This window comes from Gymnogyps californianus, chromosome 1 (assembly GCF_018139145.2).
Source record: "Gymnogyps californianus isolate 813 chromosome 1, ASM1813914v2, whole genome shotgun sequence".
Taxonomy (NCBI): domain Eukaryota; kingdom Metazoa; phylum Chordata; class Aves; order Accipitriformes; family Cathartidae; genus Gymnogyps; species Gymnogyps californianus.
The window spans coordinates 31,748,653-31,773,601 of NC_059471.1; the positions used below are offsets into that span (position 1 = coordinate 31,748,653).

A 24,949-nucleotide genomic window follows, 5' to 3' on the forward strand; every position below is an offset into this window, starting at 1 on the left:
ATTCCAATGAAATTAGTATAAGTAAAACTGTTGGGATTTTGAGCAGGGCCTGGCAAAACAACAGGAGGGACACGGATTTGTGTCTCATGTACGCAGGATTTTACCCCTTCACTTGATTTCGGGATGCAGAGAAGAACTGGGTTTTCAGCTATGGGGAGCTGCTCCAAGACTTTGAAAATTCAAGTGAAAACTCCTCTTTTTCATCATGATTACAAACCCCAAAAGTCACCAAATAAAAACAAGTGCTTTCTTCTTGCAGACCTGCCACTTGGAGAAATAAGAAATGGCAGCAACAGCACACTTCTCGGAGGAGGAGGTGGCAGAGCTACGAGAGGCTTTTGGCAAAGTCGGTGAGTACAGCAAACAGGAAATACGCTGCAGAAGTGTGAAGCCGCAGCAAGCTCTTTTCTCATGTACTGACCAGCCGTGAGGAAATGGAGCTTACTCCAGCGCTGATCTGCTGTGTCACGGAAAGCACAGAAAGTCCTTTTCCTGCCACTGCAGGCCTCCTAGATGAAACCACATTAGCATGGTGCAGAGCAATGGCCTCTTATCGGAGAGAGATGGCAGGGCAATGAGCAGCAGGGTTTATGAAATAACCTCAAAAGCTGTACAGACAACCATGTTGGAAATACTCCCAAGTGGTTTCCTAAGAATATTGTTTATTCCTGACAAATTATTTGGAAGGCAAAAAGTTTTTATTTTAAGTTAAATTGAGTACTCCCTCTGGGGAGGAAGAGTATGGAGAGGACAAATGTGCAAATGGCTACAAAATTTGTAATCCCTTTACTATGACCTTTCAAGCCCTGTATATTTTTAAAGTGTGTGTTTCCTTTCCAAGCCTTTAAAGGTCTCATCTGATTTGTCTCCTTTAAAGTCATGCACACCCATCACTGTCTACCCGAATTCTAAGAAAAGGTCCTTGTGCTTCTCACAGCTCACTTAACTTTTATTAGCAGATCTGTCAGCCTCTCTGGATTATGTGTTAATCAGTTGTCCTTGCTGCTTCAGGTGATCGTTGTTTGATTTCTGAGCACACAGTAGTCCAGGCTGGCAATCTTAAACATCTGGTCACTGTGTGTGCCCCGTACACCTGATGCGCTGACAAGGCAAGTGCTGGAAGGAAGCTCTCGTTCCTCTCCCAGACATTTCCCTCTCCAAGTCCAGATCCTTTTGTTGTATGACTTCAGAAATGGATAGGATGCTCTTTGCAATCTGTATTAATCTGTGCTACTGATGCTGAGAGCTGAGTGCCTTTTTGCAGCATGCAACAAGTGACTCACATTGCAACTTACCACGCAGGAAATCGGCACACGCTTCTTTGAAGTCACCTTGGCCTCTGGGCTGGGGTAAAAGACCCTGCAGAACAAGAAACACACAGATATATAAAAAACAAATATAAATATACAACCATATATAACTATATATATATATAACCATGTACATAACCATAGTGTTTTAACAGAAACTCTCCAGACAATAGATTCAGTTTCCTTTTTTATCTGTGGAGATTTTCACAAACTGGTGGACAAGAAAGGACTATTTAACCTGTATTGATGATCTTCTGTCGTGGTTTAACCCCAGTCAGCAACTAAGCACCACGCAGCCGCTTCCCCCTTCCCCCTCCCAGTGGGGTGAGGAGGAGGAAAGAGGGGAAAAAAAAAAGTAAAACTCATGGGTTGAGATAAGAACAGTTTAATAACTAAAGTAAAATATAATACTAACAATAGTAATAATGAAATATAATAATAATAATAGTAATGAAAAGGAATATAACAAAAAAGGAGGGGGAGGAAGGGAAAAAACCAAACAAACAAAAAAACCCCACCAGTGATGCACAATGCAATTGCTCACCACCTGCCGACCGATGCCCAGTTAGTTCCCGAGCCACGATCCGCCCCGCCCGGCCAACTCCCCCCTGTTTATATACTGGGCATGACGTTCCATGGTATGGAATACCGCTTTGGCTAGTTCAGGTCAGCTGCCCCGGCTGTGCTCCCTCCCAGCTTCTTGCACACCTGCTTGCTGGCAGAGCATGGGAAACTAAAAAGTCCTTGGCTTAAGATAAGCGCTGCTTAGCAACAACTAAAACATCGGAGTGTTATCAACATCATTCTCACACTAAATCCAAAACACAGCACTGTACCAGCTACTAAAAAGAAAGTTAACTCTGTCCCAGCCGAAACCAGGACATCTTCTTATAAAATCCTACCCTGGATCTTTCAACAGGCTCAGCAGGACTATCCATGTTAGTGCCATCGCAGAGAAACACCCAAGTTTTTATTTTAAGGATGACCATATGCAGTTCCAAGCCTCTAAACTCATGACTTCTGATGATACTAGATACAGAAAACAGGCCAAAATCACAAGTTATGTCTGTGAATATATGCACGTGTAAGGTGTAACTCTGTATTGCATCAACTCCATTTTCTTTAGCTGTTCTGTAGCCAGGATACTCCTTCTATAAATCACATGTTCGTCTACATGTAAACCTTGGAAAGTCAATTATATCCATCTAAATCTAGCTTTGTTAAGTTATTACTATATGTCTAAAACATATAAATTCATCACTGTGAGTTTTTGTTTGTTAAATGGTGATTGTAATTTTTTCTTGGGTTTTAATGACACCACAGTGGTTGAAAATATTGGATTTCAGGATAACAAATCTTTATATATAATGTACCCTTCCCCAGGTAAAATAAAAACAACAGCCTTTGTGTGCATAAAATTTCATTGGGCTGATGTAGAATCTAAATGTTTGCTTTAATCTTTGCAGATATCAGTGGGAACGGCTTCATCCACGCCAATGATTTAACAGACGTGTTGAAGGCAGCCAATCTTCCTCTCCCAGGATACAAAGCCAGAGAACTCATTCAGAGTTTGACAACCACGGGGGATGGCAGGATCAGTTTTGATGAATTTATTTCAGTAAGTAAGATGTTATTTATTTCAGTAAGTAAGATGCCAGGCGGGATGCTCAAGGTGATCCCCAGGGCACAGCAGAGGCACAAGCACAGGGTCTCATGGGCACCTAGTTAATCCAAGGAGTCCCCTCGCTGGAAAAGATGAGAGCAGGAGGTAACCGAACTAGAAATCCTGCAATTAACTGGGACAAGTTACATGAATGTAGCTGCGTATTGAATAGACTTAATATCTTTCAGTTTGGTTGATGCGACGGGATAAAGTTTTTCAGTTATAAGTTGCAAAAAGATGTTCACCAGTTCACTGTTCTGGCTAGATGGTTATGAAAAATTTCAGCAGATTGAAACTGAAAACTTTATGGGACATTTTTTTCTATTAAAAAAGCTGCTTCTTTTTCTGGTCTGAACTGGGAGAAAAGCAAATGCTAAAATAGTGGAATTTCCTTTGGGATGGAGAAACAGATTTTTACTTGTCCTTTTTTCAAACCAAAACTGTTAAAGGCCCTCCTCCTGCACAGTTTAGCTCCGTGGTTTCATACCATATACATTTCTGTTACTTAGCTGATCTTTGTTCTCTGCTTTGAAAACATAAAAGTTGTGTATGATCCTGTTCTACCACAGCAAATACGCAGATTTTACACAGAAATCCACTGAATAATACACAAGCTGTGCTTCCCTATGTATGAAGCAGAGAGGATGTGTCTCCTGGCCCAAGAGCTCACTGTTTTAGCTTGGTTTAATTCTCCAAAATCTTAAAATTATCTCTTGTGCTTGAAAGATTTTCCAAAACCTGAAGAGTGATGATGTTGCTAAGTCATTCCGAAAACAAATCAACAAAAAGGAGGGGATCTGTGCTATCGGTGGGACGTCCGAGCAGTCCAGTGCTGGCACACAACACTCTTACTCAGGTAGGTACAGCTGTCCTACACCGATAGCAACTAGGAACAAGCGTGCCCTTGGAGATCTTCTGCACGTTATCTCAGTGCAAACCCAGGTGCTCTGGCCTCGGTGAGCTTTGGCGGCTGTTCAGGTGAGGCTGGTGCAAGGCAAAGAGTTGTGAAGGTGACAAAGCACTGGAACAGGGTCTTTGTCAAAAATAGTGTGAGCCGGTTTACTGGGACAGACAGAGCTGTGGCTACGGGAGGAAGCTCCAGGCGGCTTAGCTTCCCTTACCTTAAATGCATTGCAGCTCTGCTGGAGAGCAGCCTCCCAGCATGGCTGCAGCAGCACAAAGACCGGCCCATTGCTGTCCCTGCTCACCAGTGAGGCAAGGCACGGGTTCCCCGCTGTTGCTAACCCACTTCCTTGTACGTTTTACCACTAGTCTGGTAGTCTCTCTGTAAACTCACCTGTAACCAAATGGTTCCTGACCTTTTTCTGAAGAGGGGATGACCCCGTCAGGCCTCTTCTCCCAGCCTGTTTCTCCAAGCTGAAAGTTTGGGGCAGCCATGGTTGCTTCTGCTGCCTCCTGGGCACAGCCCACTCTGAAGCAGCTCCACAGGGAGGAGGTCCTACCCTTGGCTGTCTTCTCCAAGGGCAAGGGTGGGGAATTGACTCTCTCCAGGAGAGCGGAGGATGCTTCCAAGGTCTCCACCCACCTGAGCACAGAGGACACCTTCTCTGAGCTACTGGGGGCAGTGTGAGCTGCTGCTGCTACAGGATAGCTATGTTACAGCCCTGTTGGACTATAGGGAACATTTGCCCATTACCCTCTGAATGCTCCTTGTCAGAGTCCAATCCTGGCCAGGCTCTTCTAGATATTCCACATGTGGAGAGTGTAATGTACCATACAGAATTCAGTTATTTGAACTTATTTGATGTTACGTGGGATTTCGATTTAGCAGAGTGGTACAGCAATGCATTCAAATTATGGTGCAAGTACCAATTATGCTTAGCAGAGCATAGCAACTGCAGCATACAGTACAATCACGTGAACTTCATTACCAGTCTCTATAATATGCCTGCCCTCATGACACCGGGCAACCCCAGTCAGTGGGAAGGAGTATGGAAGGAGTATTAACCAGCTCAAGCCCATTGCTGTCTTCAGCTCATTTGCCTGTCTCCTCAGAGCCTTCTTCCCTTGTAGGGGTTTGTTGATGAGTCACACTGGTGGGAGAGTCTTCTCCCCCAGGAGTTCTGCCTTTGTAAGTAAAATGACGGCAGAGGTATTGCACAGCAAACTGATGGATTTGATGTTGTGTCCACAGAGGAAGAAAAGTATGCCTTTGTCAACTGGATTAATAAAGCCCTTGAGAAGGACCCTGACTGTAAGCACGTGGTCCCAATGAATCCAGAAACAGATGACCTCTTCCAGGCGGTCGGTGATGGCATAGTGCTTTGGTAAATAATACCTATCTTTCTCACAAATGGGAACCATGAGTCTGCAGAAACTCATGTCTCTGCTTAAATGGAAGCTGCTGACTTTACATTAAGCTCATGAATCTTTGCAGATTCAGGGCCTTAATAATGCTAGGTTTTTTGCTTCTTTTATCTTTAAAAATATAAAGCTTCTTTCATGTTAAATGAGAGTTTTTCCTTGCCTCTGGACCCTTGCAATAAGAGTCAGTGAAATTTGAGGAGTTACTTGGTTTTATTTTTGTCCAAGGACTTTTGGGGTTCACACGAAGCAGCACAAGATAGTCAGTGCTTTCACAGAAATTTTCTGCCCAATAAACTTCTCGCACAACTTCACCTTGTGGCATTCTTGGTCTCCCACCTGTAGTACAATCTGCATGTGACCCAAAAGAATTGCTCGAGTATTGCATGTGTGCCTGTGTGTGTACGTGTAAAAACAGAGGCTGAGTATCTATATTTGTTCAGTAACTCTCCTACAGCATAGTGACAAAAGCAATATCTGTATTTTGTGCACACATAGCTAGTAGTGTATTTCTTGTTTTTTCTTTTATTTCCAGTAAGATGATCAACTTTTCAGTGCCAGATACCATTGATGAGAGAACAATCAACAAAAAGAAACTCACGCCCTTCACAATACAGGTACAACAAGATTCTTTGTTTTTCCCCTTAGGATGCTTTGATATAATCACCTACAGCAAAGGCTGGAGATACCATGGTCCTGCCCAACACAATCAGGCAAAGTTGTTTGTGGCAAAGTGAGATGCTCAGGTCCATGTCATAAAAACATAAAGAGTTATATTTCTGTTTCTTTCCAAACATATGAGCAATCTGACTAAACAAACTGTGTTTGTATTTGCACTTAACCCAGTGTATAATGTTTACCAGTTCAAAGCTTTAGATACCTTTGTGGTAGATGCCATACAAATGCAAGAGCAACTAGGTAATACGGTGACCAGTTCCAGTTGGAGTAGCTCTCAGAAGGCTGAACTCCACATCCAAGGTCACACAGGCATGGCCATGGACTTGAACTGTTGCAGTTTGATGTCCTCACCAAAATACTAACTGTGATCCAGGAAGTACCATGGTGTGCAACATGCCTGAGATGGGGCCATAGCCTTTGCCTGCCTTTTACAATCCGTGCTATTTCACCTTGAATATTGAATCCCTTCTTTATTTCTATTATGTGCACATGTATATGAATTAAAAATTGGACAAAAAAGCTATTTTTCACCTATTTAAAGTTTATTGTGTTTCTCACACAGCAGTATGTAGAGAGATATTTTTATATGAACAGCATCTATGTATCTGGCTACAGAATATAAATAGATATATGGAATAGATATGAACCTAACCCAGTTTAGCCCTCAGCTACTCTGATTTGATGGAACATTAGCTAGGCTCAAGTAAGCTCAGAAGCCATTAAATTGGATTTTTATGCTGTATACCACATTTTTCAGTTCTAATCGCTTTGGTCAGCAGCATAGCTTAGTGATGCAGCTCAGATCAATCCCTGTCACACATAGACATGGTTTGATCAATATAGCTTCCACTTTAACTTAACCCTTTTACAGCTGTCTGGTGGAGAAAAGGTAATTAATTTGAAATGCTCCAATTTTTCTAGCTTATGAGAATTTACACTATATCTCTCTCTGCATTTTGTATCTAATCAAATCTCTCTGTCATGCCAGCAGTGATGAAATTCATGTGAAAAATTGCGAGTCTGTGTGATAAATTCTATTTTCCAGGCTTCTTTGCCTGCTTTACTTGCCCTCTGTTTACAAAGCCACCTTTTCGAATAGTGCAGACCTGTGGGTCAGATTTTCTTATACCCTTTGTTTTAAATGGGAAGGAAGTGGCGAAGGAACATAACATTCCTGAAACATCAGTTTCTTTCTGGTCCTCACTGTGAATCACAGAATCCCTCTGCTTCCACTGAACACTCCCAAACCAGGAGTCCGTCCTCCAAAGTTCAAAAAGAAAATACCCAGGCTTGACCAGTTCTGACCTTCGCCGAACTGCAAGGTTAAAAACTCAACAGGTTTATTCATACTGATTCCTATGACCGTGTGCTTTTTGTATACGTTGCCAGCTAGCAACTTATTTGTATCATCTTAGGTGTTACAGCTTTTGCATAGTACTTAGGGAGAGCCGAGCCTGGAATATCTGCGGGTCGATTGGGTTGTAGCTCCCTCGTTCCTCCATGTGTGCAAGACTGCGCGGAGGAGAGCTTGCCCCATGCTGAAGCTAAGTCTGCACTTGAACATGTGCTTGTGTATTAGCTATTGGGAGAGCTTGGCTTTGATAACCAGGATTGAGCCAGGACATCACTGTGAATGCAGGCGTATGCTCTGAGCTCCAATGCCTTGTGACATGGTGTCTTTCACCTTTGCCAAAGAGGTCCTTTCCATGTTCATGTTGGGACCCAGAATTTACCTGTAATCCCAGGAGATTCTGCGTTCCCTTGCTCCCTGTGGTCAGACATGTATCCTGGGCTGCATCAAAAGAAGCATGGCCAGCATGTCGAGGGAGGTGATTCTTCCCCTCTACTCCGCTCTCATGAGACCCCACCTGGAGTGCTGTGTCCAGCTCTGGAGCCCTCAGCACAAGAAAGACATGGACCTGTTGGAGCGGGTCCAGAGGAGGGCCACAAAAACGATCAGAGGGCTGGAGCACCTCTCCTATGGAGAAAGGCTGAGAGAGTTGGGGTTGTTCAGCCTGGAGAAGAGAAGGCTCCAGGGAGACCTTATTGCAGCCTTTCAATACATAAAGGAGCTATAAGAAAGATGGGGACAAACTTTTTAGCAGGGCCTGTTGCGATAGGACAAGGAGAGGGTAACAGTTTAAACTGAAAGAGGGTAGATTTCGACTAGATATAAGGAAGACATTTTTTAGAATGAGGGTGGTGAAACACTGGAACAGGTTGCCCAGAGAGGTGGTAGATGCCCCATCCCTGGAAACATTCAAGGTCAGGTTGGACAGGGCTCTGAGCAACCTGGTCTAGTTGAAGATATCCCTGCTCACTGCAGGGGGGGTTGGACTAGATGACCTTTAAAGGTCCCTTCCAGCCGAAACTATTCTATGATTCTATGTACGTAAATGCATTCACAGTGAAGCTGCTCACAGATTTCACTAGTTTTGGCTGTGCTCCCTTCCTGTATCCTCAGCTCTCCAGTTACTGCATCATTCGGAAGTTCTCTTCTTTCCCTAGGAAAATCTGAACCTGGCCCTGAACTCTGCTTCAGCCATTGGGTGCCATGTTGTTAACATTGGAGCTGAAGACTTAAAAGAAGGGAAACCTTACCTGGTTTTGGGTCTTTTATGGCAAGTCATCAAAATTGGACTCTTTGCTGACATAGAGATCAGCAGGAACGAAGGTATGTATGGCTCTGTTTCAGTGCTCTACTGTTATCACTGAACAGTCTTTAGGATAAAGCTCTTTTAAAAAAAAAATCTTAATTCAATTTTTTCTTCAAGTATTTGTTGCCTGTCTTCTTGACTGCTCTAATTTCCCTTGCTCTTCACAAGTTCCAGCACTCCAAAGTCCAAGGCTGTGTGTAGGCTTGCATGTGCAGAGCCAATTTCATGCTCATTGGGTCAGGAATGATGGTCTACACCCAGATATATTGGTGCTTTGGCACTAAATCTGGGATAAGGAAATGCTACACTGCATTCAGGAAGCTTTGCTCTTTTCTTGCTTTTGATTGCCAAACATCTCTTTCTTTGTGAAATCAGAATTATAGAATCACAGAATAATTTAGGCTGGAAGCAACCTCTGGAGGTCCACCCTGGAGGTCATCATCTGGCTCAGCCATCCAACTACCCACTTACAGCAGCAGCAGTCTCAAGGTTAGATGAGGTTGTGCAAGGCCTTTCCCAGTGCTCTCTGGGCAGCCTGTTCCAGAGCCCAACCACTCTTGCTGTGAATTTTTTTTTCTTATATCTAGTTGGAATTTCCCATCCTGCACCTTGTGACTCTAACTTCTCATCCTTTTGCTGTGCATACTGGGAAAATACAGCTCTGGCCCCTCTATAATTGTTGAAGACAATACTTGTTCCCCTCTCACACCTCCTTCCAGGCTAAACAAAACCAGTTTTCTCATCCTCTTCTCATATATCACGTACTCTAGCCCAACCATCTTGATCTCCCTCTACTAAAACTCGCTGCAGTTTGTCAATGTCTCTCTTGTACTGGGGAGCTCCAAACTGGACACAGCACTCCAAATGTGTCTCACCAATGCCAAAATTCTCCGTGAAATAGCCTCAATGTGAGGCTGTGGGTGTGTACATGCAGCCCACATGGCACCTCATCTTGCTGCTTTGTTCCCTGCACCTCTGGATAGTCCGCTCAACCACCAGTAACACTTCTTTCCTCCAGTTACCATGCAAGTGTTACTTTCATTGCTTCACCCCTTGCACATTTCTATCCCTTTCATAGCCAGAGCCACCAATTTCCAGAGTTCCCAGTTCCCGTTCCTTTGTAGGTAGCCTTACCCTGCTTAATAGCTATTTTTCCCTTTCTGGTATTTTCTCCTTCACTTCTCATCTCAGACTTCAGTTTGTCAGGGTAGACAAGCTAAGATAATTTTGATTTCTTTTCAGGTTCTCTCTTTCCCTGATAGCCCTTCTCTGCAGCTGTTCCAGGTGAAATTCCCCTTTCTTGAATATGGGACACTGTATTTCCAATGAGCTCTCATGAGCACATGGTATCAAGGCAGTAATACAACCTCTATGGGAAATACCTGGGATGCACTAAAATCATGTTTGGTTTTCCCCTGGTCATATCACATGGTGGCTCAGAGTAGCTCAGAAGACATCTAATACACTCAAGTTGTTCTCATCCTCTGTTCGTATAAGCTTTTAGCTAATAGCATTTATTCATATTAATTCCCTAGTGAATGTCTTTGAACATGGCACTATTAAATTACATTCCATTTTTATTACTGTCATCTAGTTCTTTCTGATTTCCTGATCGTCCTCTGTATTGACTATGTCACCTAGTGAATATCATCATCAAATTTTTAGCAGATTGCTAGTATTTGTGCCAAGATAATTGATGCAAAAAAAATGAAAACATTAATCCAAAAATCAATCCATGATTAACTCCACAAGAATCCTTCTTCCAGCCTGCTTCTCTCAGTGTTAACATTGTTCTCTTCATAAAATCCACTGTCTACTTTCAAATGCTTCTGTTATCCCCTTCTGGTTCAGTTTAACCCCATAGCACCCTATATCAAATTATCTATGGAACTCCAGATATAGTAGGTCTCCACTGTCTCCTTTATGTAGCAAATCCATATTTCTTTCAAGGAATGACAAAAGATATCAGAAGGAGATCACAGTAGTGTGACACACTCTCCCTTTTTATCACATTAACAATTAGTTTCCATGTTATCAGTTGTTCTTTTCAAAACGTGCTCTAAAGCCTTTCATGCTCCAGAGGTCAGCTGAACATCCTGCAGTTGCAAGGATCGATCCTTCTCTCCTGCCTCTTCTTCCTTTTATGAGCATAACTACTATGTTAATTTTTCTTCATAAATAGGGTATCTATCTTCTCCAATTAACAGATGAGTTAACCCTACTGGCCCATGAGCCCATGAAGTCATGTGCAAGTTCTTCAGAATACCTGTATGGATCCAGTTTCAGTGTGAAGGTCACTGAGATTTCTTTCATCTAAGCTGCAGAAAGTCTGTGTTCATTTTTTCATTCCCATCTTGCCCCTGTGCTCAACATCACTGCGTCCAGCTCTGGAGCCCTCAGCACAAGAAAGACATGGACCTGTTGGAGCGGGCCCAGAGGAGGGCCACAAAAATGATCAGAGGGCTAGAGCACCTCTCCTATGGAGAAAGGCTGAGAGAGTTGGGGTTGTTCAGCCTGCAGAAGAGAAGGCTCCAGGGAGACCTTATTGCAGCCTTTCAGTACTTAAAGGGGGCATATAAGAAAGATGGGGACAAACTTTTGAGCAGGGCCTGTTGCGATAGGACAAGGGGTAATGGTTTTAAACTGAAAGAGGGTAGATTTCGACTAGGTATAAGGAAAAAATTTTTTACAATGAGGGTTGTGAAACACTGGAACAGGTTGCCCAGAGAGGTGGTAGATGCCCCATCCCTGGAAACATTCAAGGCCAGGTTGGACAGGGCTCTGAGCAACCTGATCTAGTTGAAGATATCCCTGCTCACTGCAGGGGGGGTTGGACTAGATGACCTTTAAAGGTCCCTTCCAACCCAAACTATTCTATGATTCTATGATTCTATGATCATCTTTTCATTAAGATCTGAGGCAAGGAAATCAGGTAGTTCTTAGACCACACTGAAATTGTCTTGCATTTCCAAATGACCCACTACTAGATCCACAACTAACAAACAGCCTTGTCCTCATTTTATTGAAGAGATCCTTTTTCAGTTTATGTCCTGTGTCATGCTAACCCAGCTTGAATTTTGGCAACACTTTCATCACTCACTGTTAGAAACTAGGGTAGCAAAATGTGTAAGAGAGAAAATAGTTATACATTCTCCTCTACAAGTATTCACAACTTCATTATTTTTTTCTTTTTTCCCTGCTTAGCCTTGATCGCTCTTCTGAGAGAAGGAGAGAGCCTGGAGGATCTGATGAAGTTGTCTCCAGAGGAACTGCTGCTGAGGTGGGCAAACTATCACCTGGAGAATGCAGGATGCAACAAAGTCAATAACTTCAGCTCAGACATCAAGGTATGAGAAACACTGACCAACAACAGCAAAACAGCAGCTCCACACCCAAATCCCTGTCCTCCAAACAGGGATTGTGCACTGAAACAATCCAAGCAGCTGAGACTGCTCTGCCGAACACATGGAGCTGGGTACATAAAATCATTTTAGTGGGGTTTACCTTTCCGCTCAGTAGTATTCCTCCTCCTCCCGACCTCCCAGTCATCACTGCCAGCCCCAGCACACCAAATGTCTGCGAAAGGAATGACTGCTGGCTCTGGACACGGCATACGGACTCTACTGCTGCATTTTCAGTTCCCTGCCTCTATTGCTGTCCTCCTTCTTAAATGTCCTTAAATGCCTCTTGACCTGGCTTTGGTTTGGAAAAGGCTGGACCTTACCCAGACATGTAACTAGGTGTAAGGGAAGAGGATGGGGCTCTTCCAATTCCCCCACTTGATCTTTCCTTCAGTACAGCACCTCGGTTATGTTCTCCTCTGTCCCAACTTTGCTATAACCCTGCATGCACTTACCTGCAAGTTTTAATTCAGTGAGACTATTCAAAATAATATAGCTAGATGCAGAGGTACTTGCAAGGATGAGTCTCTAGTCCGTGCAGCATATTTCACATACTTGGGACTTCATGGGCTTGTGGGTGCAGATTTCAGCAGAGCTTTCTCTGTAGGACCTTCATTCATCCTAGACACATGTATTTGAACCTCAGTGGTGCACACTGATGAGTTTCAGACACTACTACAGTGTGAGGCTCAGCCACCGTCCCAGGGCTATAGGGGGTATATCAGGGAGGGTGTCTGAGCTGGCTTCCAGGAAAGCCAGGGGCTGGCCGGCACACTGACCTCACGAGCCACGACCTGACCTGCCCGCTCCCCGCATAGCATGGGAAAAGCCTTGCTCCAGAGATGCCTGGTTGTAGGCTTCACCAGGGACTGAAGCATGAGAAGTCTTTTACCGTGACCTACTTGACATACATACAGAAAAAAACACCAGGGAAGGCAACAGGAGAGTCTGAGAGTCACATTCAACAATACAATTTTTATTGTAACAGATTTTTGGTTCACTGGAGGAGGTGACTGGAGAATATACATGGAAAGGGAGGGGAGTGGAGTCTTTCCCATCCTTCTGTAGGCTGGCTGAGAGGACTATAATGCAACTGATTAAATCCTATCTGCAGTTGAAAGATAAATCACACTTACCGTATTTACAGTTGGAAAATAAGGCGCACGTTTACCTCTCAGAGGCCAAGACTTCAGCCTTTACAGCCATTCTCTAATTAAGTGTGTCTCCCCACCTCACTTCTGTTATAAATAACCACTTTCTAGATATGGTGGGTAGCAATGCAGATGTATAAGATTTAAAATAATTCAGGTAATCAGCTTTATATTTTGAAGAGTATTAGCTGGGTTAGTTAGTCAAGTCCCTAGACACTAACATGTAGCTTTATTTTCAGTTCTTTGAGTTATTTCTGAAGTGCGATTAATATTTTACACACATGGAAGCAACATTACATTTCACAAAAGATTAAAGACACAACATGTTAAATCTTTGTCTTGTTCCTGCCCTTTTGCCTGAAAAATGCTGATACTGTTGCCGGTTTTAACTTTTGTCCTTGAAAACTATGCTTTCTCTTCCATAACTGTTCCAGCGTTGCTTTGAAATCTGCTTTAAACATCTGCTTTCTCCTTCTGCATTTTCTTTTATTAAATGCTCCGCAGCCTGACTTCTACAGCATTATAAAGGTATGCATTTTCTTATCTCTAATTTAATGTTCAGATTAAGTCAATTCTAGTATCTCTTTGTTGTTGCTGTCCTTTTTCTAAGTGCAACACACAGCATTTTGTCTCGTGTGTTGAGCATTCTCCAGCATATATATATTGGCTTAGGGAAGAAATAGATCTGGCAAATACAGCATAAAGTAGGAATTGCTAAGTGCTTCCAGCTTAATTAATTTAATAACGTAGCCCAACGACTGATGTAATAAAAACGAAGCATGCAGGCACGTTGTTCACAGGAGCACTGGCATGCAAAACCTGAGCTTTAGATGTAATTTTTCCTCCCTTTAATTTCTCTGTCTGTCACAGGACTCAAGAGCTTATTACCATTTGCTGAACCAAGTTGCCCCCAAGGGAGATGAAGAAGGCATTCCGGCTATTACTATTGACATGTCAGGATTAAGGGTAAGATGAGACAAGTTTAGAGTAAATGCCAATATTTTCTGGCTGTTACTTGCATTGCTGGCCAACACAGAGTTGCACTGGAATGCCAGAACAAGCAAACTCTTTTTAGCATTGCAACATGATCTTGTATTTCAGAAATCAAAGCTTTCAAAGAATTAAATGATGTGTTTTGCCTTTCATTGGATGTTATCGCTGAAAGTTCAACAACCATTGAACCACACTGATAAACAACTAACATGTAACAAGTATATTTAAATACATTTATTTGGGAATTTCATCAAATCATCCCCTTTTATACGGAATATAACTGTAAAAGCAGTATAGTGAGATGGCTGGATTGTAGCTAAAGCCCCTTTGAAAACACAGACCTGCTGTTAGTAGAAGTGGGAAAGGAAACAGCTATAAATCCAACAAAGACCTGCTTTAACAGTCCCACACCTAGCTCCACATGCGGAGACCTTGAGTGGGTATTGCGTGCAGTGCCAGGCGGTGGGCTGAGGCTGATGGCCCCGTTTTCTGCCGGCGCAGGAGAAGGACGATGTCCAGCGAGCAGAGTGCATGCTGCAGCAGGCAGAGCGGCTGGGCTGCCGGCAGTTCGTCACGGCCACCGACGTCGTCCGGGGGAACCCAAAGCTAAATTTGGCCTTCATCGCCAACTTGTTCAACAAATACCCTGCCCTGCATAAGCCAGAGAACCAGGACATTGACTGGAGCTCTATTGAAGGTAAGGAAAATGCAAATAAAGGATGTTTCTGGTCTCACACAGTGACTCCACAGTGTCTCCAGCTCTGAGTTGATGATATGTTAACCTAACCTTATGTCCTTTAGACATATATTCACTGCACCATTAACACAGGCAGCCTTGAGAAAGGGAGGCTGCTCTTTACCTGCATGTAGCTTCTGGTATTTTGGGGGTCTGTTTTGTGGATAGCACATGTTAAAAGACAAAAATGTTTGTGGGATGTCTGAACCAGTACGGACTATTGAGCATGCTTGTTAGTTGAAATTAGAGTTGATCTGGCATTCCCTTAATTGAGAATATAATTTAAAAATCAGATCTTGCATAAACCTGTTGCCTGCTTGCTCTGGGTTGGGGTCAGGACCACCGTTGTATGGATCATTTGCTGAGCTTCAGGTCCTTCTTTCTCAGCCTCATAGGGAAACTGTTCATGCTAGGGCTCAGGCTGTTCTTGAATTCTTGAAGGCAGCCCGATCTGCTCCCTGTAACAACCAGCGCAACTAAGAAAAGGCGACAGGTGATGGTAGTAGGCGACTCTCTTCTGAGAGGCACGGCAGCACCCATCTGCTGACCTGACGTACTCTGTAGAGAGGTGTGCTGCTTACCGGGGGCTCGTATCAGGGATGTCACCGAGAGACTACCAAGCCTCGTACAGTCCACTGACTATTATCCGCTGCTGTTGTGTCACTTGGGCACCAGTGATACAGCCAGGAGCAGTCTGAGGAGTATCAAGAAGGATTACAGAGCCCTGGGAGCAGTGGTAAGGGACTCTGGAGCGCAGGTAGTTTTTTCCCCAATCCTACCAGTCAAAGGAAAGGGGTTTGGCAGGGCCAGTCGAATCTGGTGAATCAACAAATGGTTACGGGACTGGTGCCACAGCCAGGGGTTTGGCTACTTAGACCATGGGACTCGCTTTGAGAAACCTGGTCTACTGGGGGCTGATGGGGTCCATCTGTCAGAGAAGGGGATGAGCATCTTCAATCGTAGGTTTGCCAAGCTGGTGAAGAGGGCTTTAAACTAAAGTTGCCAGGGGATGGGAACCTCAATCCATCCCACTCCTATCAGTTTGATGCCAATGCCAGCAATAGATGCCCGGAGCCTGGAGAGCCTGGACTCCAGCCACTAAGTCAGCTTCATTGGGGGCCTAACTTAAATGCCTCTATGCAAACACATGTAGCATGGGGAATAAACAAGAGGAGTTAGAGGAATGCGCACGCCTGCAGGGCTATGATCTTATTGGCACCACGGAGACGTGGTGGGATGGCGCCTATGACTGGAGTGTTGGCATGAAAGGATACAGGCTCTTTAGGAAGGACAAGCAGGGGAGACGTGGAGGGGGTGTCACTCTCTATGTCAATAACCAGCTGGAGTCATGGAGCGGATCCTCCTGGAAACTATGCTAAGGCACATGGAACATAAGGAGGTGACTGGTGACAGCCAACATGGCTTCACTAAGGGCAAATCATGCCTGACAAATTTGGTGGCCTTCTACGACAAGGTTACAGCGTTGGTGGACAAGGGAAGAGCAACTGACGTCATCTACCTGGACATGTGCAAAGCATTTGACACTGTCCTGCACAACATCCTTGTCTCTAAATTGGAGAGGCATGGATTTGATGGATGGACCACTTGGTGGATAAGGAATTGGCTGGATGGTCGCACTCAAAGGGTTGCAGTCAATGGCTCGACGTCCAAGTGGAAAGCAGTGACAAGTGGCATTCCTCAGGGGTCGATATTGGGACCAGTGCTGTTTAACATCTTTGTCGGTGACATGGACAGTGAGTGCACCCTCAGCAAGTTTGCCGATGACAGCAAGCTGTGTGGTGCGGTCAACATGCTGGAGGGAAGGGATGCCATCCAGAGGGACCTTGACAGGCTTGAGCAGTGGGCCCGTGTGAACAGCATGAAGTTCAACAAGGCCAAGTGCAAGGTCCTGCACATGGGTCGGTGCAATCCCAAGCACAAATACAGACTGGGCGGAGAATGGATTGAGAGCAGCCCTGAGGAGAAGGACTTGGGGGTGTTGGTTGATGAGAAGCTCAACACAACCCGGCAATGTGTGCTTGCAGCCCAGAAAGCCAACCGTATCCTGGGCTGCATCAAAAGAAGCTCGACCAGCAGGTCAAGGGAGGTGATTCTCCCCCTCTACTCTGCTCTCATGAGACCCCACCTGGAGTACTGCATCCAGCTCTGGGGCCCCCAACATAAGAAGGACATGGACGTGTTGGAGTGGGTCCAGAGGAAGGCCACGAAGATGATCAGAGGGCTGGAGAACCTCTCCTATGAAGACAGGCTGAGAGACTTGAGGTTGTTCAACCTGGAGAAGAGAAGGCTCCAGGGAGACCTTCTAGCAGCCTTCCAGTACCTAAAGGGGCCTACAAGAAAGCTGGAGAGGGACTTTTTACAAGGGCATGTAGTGATAGGACAAGGGGTGATGGCTTTAAACTGAAAGAGGGTAGATTTAGATTAGATATCAAGAAATTCTTTACTACGAGGGTGGTGAGACACTGGCACAGGTTGCCCAGAGAGGTTGTGGATGCCCCATCCCTGGAAGTGTTCAAGGCCAGGCTGGATGGGGCTTTGAGCAACCTGGTCTAGTGGACAGTGTCCCTGCCCATGGCAGGGGGGTTGGAACTAGATGATCTTTAAGGCCCCTTCCAACCCAAACCATTCTATGATTCTATGATTCTATGATTCTATGATTTCAAGGCCAATCTGCCTAAATACTATAATATATAGGGCTTGAAAAAATATTACGTGCTGCACCGTGCTTTCTTACTTCACATGTCAACCAGTGTCTCCTTCTGTTTATGGTTCAGTGCACTGTAAATTCTGAGTTATGGTTTCATCACAAGACACTTATTTTACTGGAGTATTGCATTTTGCAGGCCTGTTGATTGATGTATGTGTTGTTTTAGGTGAGACGAGGGAAGAGAGGACGTTCAGGAACTGGATGAACTCCCTGGGTGTTAATCCACGTGTAAATCACTTATATAGGTAAGAGGGGGTATTACACTTGCTTCAGATGATAAATAAAGCCAGCAAATTGTTTACAAAAACATAAAAACTTTTGGACCCTTTAAGAATATATGCTTCTTTTTTTTTTTAGGAAACTAAGTTACCTCTACTAATAGTTTAGTTGGGTTCCTTTCCTCTGTTCTTTGGACAATGATATATCTTTTTTATTGTTTTCAGTGACCTGTCAGATGCCTTGGTTATCTTCCAGCTCTATGAAAAGATCAAAGTGCCAGTAGACTGGAACAGAGTGAACAAACCACCATATCCTAAACTGGGTGGCAACATGAAGAAGGTACAAAAAGCTGGAATAGCTCCAGTATCAATGCCTTATCCTCAAAGGTTGTCTATATCATTTCGAACAGCAATGTGGGCACTCGTGTTGCTCTCAAGTCCCAAGTACAGCACATTAAATGATTTTTTGTCTAGTCAGTGAATAATTTTTCATCCTGAAAAAGAAACATACATTTGATTCACTGACACTGTTGACAGGTGAACAATATTTGTAAAGTAAAAAGACTTGACACCTTTTGTGTCAATACTTAAAAACTGTATTTGCAGACCACTTTTGTTACTGTCTTAGTCACCAATTATAATGCATCTTCACCATGAGTCATATGGCACCAGCTTAATTGCAGCTGTCTGGATCACTGCCCTCAACATCAAATGAAGACAATGATGATAAGCATTCTTGACGAGATGCCTCAAGAACCGATCACAGAGTTGCTGCTAAATACAAAGCTTTCTCTCAGCTATCTGGATGAGTAATTCCATCCAGTTAGGCCAGAGTGTTTAACTGACCTAAAATATTGACTGGGACACCAATCCTTTGTCTCAGTGCAATGCCATGATGCTGGAGGTACCCATGAGCCACAGATTTGTGTTTTCCAGGGTAATCTGTTTTTCAGGCCCTGATGATGAAGTATAAGATTTCCTTCTATGTTAACTGTTTACCATGGTATTTTTGGGATGGAACTGGCTGCTGGTAGTCAAACAGCTGTATTATCACAGAGCCCCAAAGCTTCTGTTTGCCCAGGAGGATCTGCGCTAAGCGATCCAAAGAATTTAAAGTAACAGTGTCTTGTATTCTTTTTTTCTATATTTTTGAACTGCACTAATTGACCCTGTCATTAACAGCTTGAAAACTGCAACTATGCAGTGGAACTGGGAAAGAATCAAGCCAAATTTTCTCTTGTTGGCATCGCTGGGCAAGATCTGAATGAAGGAAACCGTACGCTCACGCTGGCCTTAATCTGGCAGTTGATGAGAAGGTATGGCAGTCAGACACAAACTTCAGAGTGTTTTGGTATACTCAGTTTGCATTGTAATAGCTTCCTGATGCTATCACTGAGAAGGCTCTACAGCCTACAGTTTTCTCACTCGTCTGTTTGCACTTATATGCAAAGACAGAGTAACCTTTTGCTCACTCCTCTTTAGGAATGCGATCAGGAAGCATATTATCTTGTGGGCAAGGCCATTACAGTCAGCTCATGCAGAAGATTACTATTGTCACTATCTGTATAGCATGAATAAATGTTCATTGCATGGAAGAGAGAAAAAGGAGTTGAAAGGTCTCTGTATCAGGGAATGGGGAGAATGTACTGGAAACGAGGAATCGATGCAGAAGTTTTGTAATCTGCTACCTGAAGCGGATGCAACTCAGTAGCTCTCCCCGCTTTAATGTAATTCTCTGTCTGTGTGTGTTTGTGTGTTTGATTAAGAGCTCCATAATTGGGTGTAAAAAGACCCAGTGGTTAGGAACCAAATACAGACTAAATTCAGTCTATAAAGCAAGGTATAGGTTTATCAGGCAGGTAATTAATCTAGGGATGTGGTGATTACTTGCCACCAATTTGGGATGTCTTTCCAAGGTGTATGCTGACATATAAGCAAAATATTCAAGGCTTGTGTTTATGCAGAAGGTCAGTCTTAGATGAGCATAACAATTCCCTTCTGGCCTTAAAGTCAGTGATTATTTTTTTAAGCACTATGAGAATGAGTCATTTACACTGAGATCCACCAAGAGGGACCTTTTAGGAATTTTGAGTATCAAAAACTTTTGACACTTCCAAAACAGTGATTAGGGAATTGGGGATGAATTAGACCCATTAGATTAATTATCATGTTATAATATAATTCATATACACTGTGAGTGTGTGGAAAGCAGGGGAATATCAGGTCTAAGAGGACTGTTGGGGTGATCTCAGTCAAGTTGCGCATGTACAGGATGGTTCTGAGGTTACAGTAGACTTTGAGCAAATGCAGGTATCCTGGCTTCCCTCTTAAGGTACACCCTGAATATCCTTGAAGACATTGGTGGTGGAGAGAAGGTCAATGATGAAATCATTGTCAGCTGGGTCAATGAAACACTGACGGCAGCTGGGAAGGATTCAACCATTTCCAGTTTCAAGGTATAGTTTTTTGTTAGAAGTTCCTGCTTAACAATCTCTTATTCAGTGTGTTTGTGTGTATGTTATATACGTTGCCTGTATATAGACGTACATATGCATATACATGCACACCCCACATTATGATATAATTAACTACATAGTTTGATTATTTTTCGTTCCCTTTTGAAGGCATGTTCAGATATACAGATTTTATTCAAGGGGCTTTATTATCAAAAGGTAACAGAAACATAACAGGAAACACCTTGAATGCCAATTTGACATAGGAAATCAAAGTATGGAGCCAGGACTGATGACTGGAATTAAGAAAGAACTGCTGTGCTGTTGATTATTAAACAACAGCAATTACAAATGACAGTATTAAAAAGAACAATAGAAATACGTTTATAATCTGGTAGTACCATTCAGGGGTACCTTGCCCTATTTTGCAAGGTACCATATAAACACAGAGACGGACCAATTCCAGAGAGCTTCCAATTTTGCTAATGCATCTGTGACACTTCCCAAGCTGGGGAACACTCAGTGGATGTAAATCAGCAGTTTGCACCAGGTGAGGACAGATACATCAGACTTCACGTAATGAGCTCAGGAGTCACACAGGTGGTCCCCCTTGCACCTCCCATCAGTAGACGTGTATCAGTGTCATCTCCCCACAGGAAGCAAATTCACTAGCCCAGCATCCCATCTTTTGCTTTCATTATGTCTCATCCATTGGGGAAAAAAAAATCCTTGAAAGGGTTCTTAGCCTGCCTTAGATGAAAAATGATGCTAAGCAGCCCTTTGTGAAGATCTAAATGGTATTTGACTGAGCTGTCCATTGCTCTTGAGCCTAGACTCTGGCTTTGTGGGAGATCTGTCATCCTGTTCTTGCATGTAATTGTATTTTTCATCTATGCAGGATAGCAAAATCAGCACCAGCATGCCAGTCCTGGATCTTATTGATGCCATTCAACCAGGATCAATCAAATATGACCTCTTGAAAACAGAGGACCTGAATGATGAGGAGAAACTAAATAATGCTAAGTACGTTCATGCCAAGTGACACTTAACACGAGTTACGTGCTCAGGCTTGCCTGACTCTGTCTTTGAAAACTGCTCTGCTATCATTCTCATCTGGCACAACCTCAACTGAGAAATACCTCCAGAGTTAGAAGCATGAAGGCTAGGAGTTAGGCAGTAAAAAAGACTATCAATGGAAATGAAGTGTGTAATGTTATAGTTCCTGCTTTATAATTCCCTTGAAGGGATCAAAATCACTTGGCTTCACAAGCTCCTATTTTCTCTTATTAAATTTAAAATTCTTTCAGAGATCAGGGAACAGTGCCAATAATAGTGAGCCATGGAAACCAGTGATTAGAGGTCATGATACCTCTTCAGTCACATACAGGTGGAACAAGGGCATATTTAAGAAAGAAGGGGGAGGACAGGATTCATGCCTGAAAAACTGGTTTTATGGATATGGATATTGATTTTTTTTTTCCTGAGTGCAAACCATTTCCTAGCAGAGAGCCAATCCTGGGGGCATCTCCCTTTCCTTTCAGAGTTATAGAGATCACCTCCCGGTCCAACCATCAGTTTAGCTTCTCCTTTGCTATGTGGCAACTACAAAAGAGAAAAGGATGACTGTAAGGCAATCAGAGCTGCCATCATTTTTATAAAGACTTTTCCCACTGTTCTTTTTCCCTTCCATTTCCTACCATCTGTTCTCTTTCTTTCCTTGCAATCCTACGTGTGCTTCTCTCCATACTTAATTTCTTCATCCCTCTGCTGACGTTTTCCTCTTTTCCCCTCCCTTTCTCCCCCTCCCCCCCCGCCCCCAACATGTTTCTCTGCATTTGGGGAAGAATTTCACAAATGTATGTGCTCTGCAGTGGGAAGAACCTGGGATTTTCTAGCTTTTTTCATGAAAAAAAAGGACAGAAGAGACATACCCACTGGAGAACAGCCACTAGCCGTGCAACAGTGCACTCTGAGCAGGGAGATGGGAAGGTCAGCTTGCAAATTCTGGGTATGACTCAAGCAGAAGAGAAGTCCCTGAATGTTGATTTCCAACAACACTGATCTCCACTGACATCAGCCTTCTGCTTTCCATCCTTGTGAATTTGTTTATGTGCAAAGACTGAGTCGCAGAGATTGAGGGGGAGCAAGACCAGAATCGCTGGTTGTGAGGATAATCTTTCAGTGAATGGGAGACTAAATGTTTTATACCAGAGTCTGACCTGCAGTCTCCCATGCTGCAGGTAATCAGTGCTCTAACCATCAGGGAAAACACTCTACCTTTCACTAGAAATGTAGTTCTCTATGAACCTCTCATACATTCCTATAGAAAAGTTTAATTTGGATGAGTCAGTCAGAAAATTCCTAACCCACTCTGGTATCGATCATGTAAAAAACTTCTTAACAGAGGGAAAATTAATGCTACTGCACTAATTTATTTCTTTGGGTTTTTTTTCACCCCTGCAATGCAGATATGCCATCTCTATGGCGAGAAAAATTGGAGCAAGAGTCTATGCCCTTCCAGAAGACCTGGTTGAAGTAAAACCGAAAATGGTCATGACAGTGTTTGCTTGCCTTATGGGAAAAGGCATGAAGAAAGTTTAAAGCACAAAAGACTTGTACTGATGCCTGGTATTCACCCTTTGATTCCCTCAAACTGGATGCTCTTCTCCGTATCAAGGAAATATGCAGGTTGCTCATGCTTTTAAGGCATGAATGTTATACACGGTTCCAGATCATACAAAAGTTGTGTATCCATCTGTATCCAGGAAATGTTTTGTTTTGAACAGTAATATGTGCTTGATTTCTTTGCCTTATTTTCCACTTTGCTAGATATAACCATTTCATATTCCTGAATAAGTTTTCAATAGCAAGGCCTCTACATATCCTTTCATTAATGGATACCAGGGTTTTCTGTCAGAGGTTACCTGGAGATCTTTGTCTTGGGAGGTACAGACAGCTTTTAGGATTATGAAATGTTATATACTGCTTCTGCCTGAAAATGTCTTCGTGCTTTTGGTAGCATTTCTGCCATACTTTCCTTCGGTTTGCACCTGGGATAACAAAAAGGGTTTCCCCAAGCCAATGCAAGTATTAGTGACTATACTTTTGGAACAGTAGGATCCTCTTAGGAAATTCTTGTGGAAAGAGAGAATTGTTTGGGGTCTGCGATGTGTTGCTGGTATGTGAATTGAGCAGTACTTTTCCCTGCAAGTTATGCCTCTGCCATCAGTGGCATTACTCACAGAGTCATTACTACTCACTGAAAAAACCATACTGTGGCCTGGTCCTCCAAGAACACCCAAACTCTGGAACCTTTGCAAGAAATGCTCTCCAAAGGATAATTCATTTTTATGCCATAATACACTTAAAACATAAGCGGATTGCAAAGCATGATAGAAATGAAAACCATGTTAAAGAAACTAAGGGGATATACTCAGTTAGTAGCAATACGATAAGAAGTGAACCAAAGGGACGCAAAATGACATATTTATGTAGCGAATAAAAATTAAACTCTGCTAACTTCACAGACTTGCACTCAAAGGGCTGTGGCTCTGATTCAGGAGAGCATTTAAATCTGTGCTTGCATATGAAACACACACTGAAATGCTTCCCTGAACCCAGGCTGGGATCCTCAACAAGAGCTAGATCAGCATAGCTTTGCAGCTAACAAGGCACTGCCAGTTTGCCTCAGTCGAGGACCTAGCCCTGTCTACAGATAGTCAGTAGAATATATTTGCACTGAATCTCTTCCTTGGCATGAGTCATTTACTGTTCTGGCCTTTACGTGGATTTTACTGTGGTGAAATGCAGAAGGAGGGAATTTTGCCTTAATGCAATCCCGTTGACACAGTCTCAGTTCCCTCCCTCTCCCTCTCCCTCCCCCCAGCCCCTTCAGAATTGCCTTAATAAAGAACCAATATTCAATGACATGAGAAGTCTCTCCAAATAAAATGTTCTATAAAGCCAAATGTGTAGTCTTTGCTTTTAGTAATGCATGTGCTAATGGGGAAGTATGTATCATATAGCTGAAATAGGGACAGATTTAAAAAAAACAACTGTGGGCTCGCTAAGGATGTGTCTTCCATATTGTTACTGAAACCACAGATTGCAGAAAGCAGGAAGAATTATTTCCTAGGTCATTTCTGAACATACCACTCTGAGACACTGCCAAAGATGGGACACTGTGCTGGCTGGACCTGCAGCCTGACCCAGTATGATTTTCCCCATTTGACGCGATACCTGTGTGGCGGGTTGACCCTGGCTGGATGCCAGGTGCCCACCAAAGCCGCTCTATCACTCCCCCTCCTCAGCTGGACAGGGGAGAAAATAAAACGAAAGGCTCGTGGGTCGAGATAAGGACAGGGAGATCACTCAGCAATTACCGTCACGGGCAAAACAGACTCGACTTGGGGAAAAATTAGTTTAATTTATTGCTAGTCAAATCAGAGCAGGATAATGAGAAATAAAACCAAATCTTAAAACACCTTCCCCCCACCCCTCCCTTCTTGCCAGGCTTAACTTTACTCCTTATTTTTGCCACCTCCTCCTCCCCGAGCGGCACAGGGGGACGGGGAATGGGGGTTTGGGTCAGTTCATCACACGTTGTTTCTGCCGCTCCTTCCTCCTCAGGGGGAGG

The 24,949-nt window shown here is 43.5% G+C and overlaps 1 protein-coding gene across 1 annotated transcript in view; it reads left to right on the forward strand.

Moving 5' to 3' along the window:
* Window positions 1-24,254, forward strand: part of LCP1 (lymphocyte cytosolic protein 1) — a 34,229-nt gene extending 9,975 nt beyond the window's left edge. The window contains exons 2-16 of the mRNA XM_050896663.1: window positions 260-350; window positions 2,777-2,928; window positions 3,700-3,829; window positions 5,129-5,261; window positions 5,834-5,915; window positions 8,485-8,650; window positions 11,838-11,980; window positions 14,056-14,151; window positions 14,680-14,875; window positions 17,809-17,887; window positions 18,086-18,200; window positions 19,043-19,176; window positions 20,193-20,316; window positions 21,212-21,336; window positions 22,782-24,254. Coding sequence (XP_050752620.1) covers window positions 284-350; window positions 2,777-2,928; window positions 3,700-3,829; window positions 5,129-5,261; window positions 5,834-5,915; window positions 8,485-8,650; window positions 11,838-11,980; window positions 14,056-14,151; window positions 14,680-14,875; window positions 17,809-17,887; window positions 18,086-18,200; window positions 19,043-19,176; window positions 20,193-20,316; window positions 21,212-21,336; window positions 22,782-22,914 — 1,875 coding nt within the window. The 5' untranslated portion in view covers window positions 260-283 and the 3' untranslated portion in view covers window positions 22,915-24,254. The remainder of the gene's footprint in view (window positions 1-259; window positions 351-2,776; window positions 2,929-3,699; window positions 3,830-5,128; window positions 5,262-5,833; window positions 5,916-8,484; window positions 8,651-11,837; window positions 11,981-14,055; window positions 14,152-14,679; window positions 14,876-17,808; window positions 17,888-18,085; window positions 18,201-19,042; window positions 19,177-20,192; window positions 20,317-21,211; window positions 21,337-22,781) is intronic.
* Window positions 24,255-24,949: the final 695 nt, after the last annotated feature.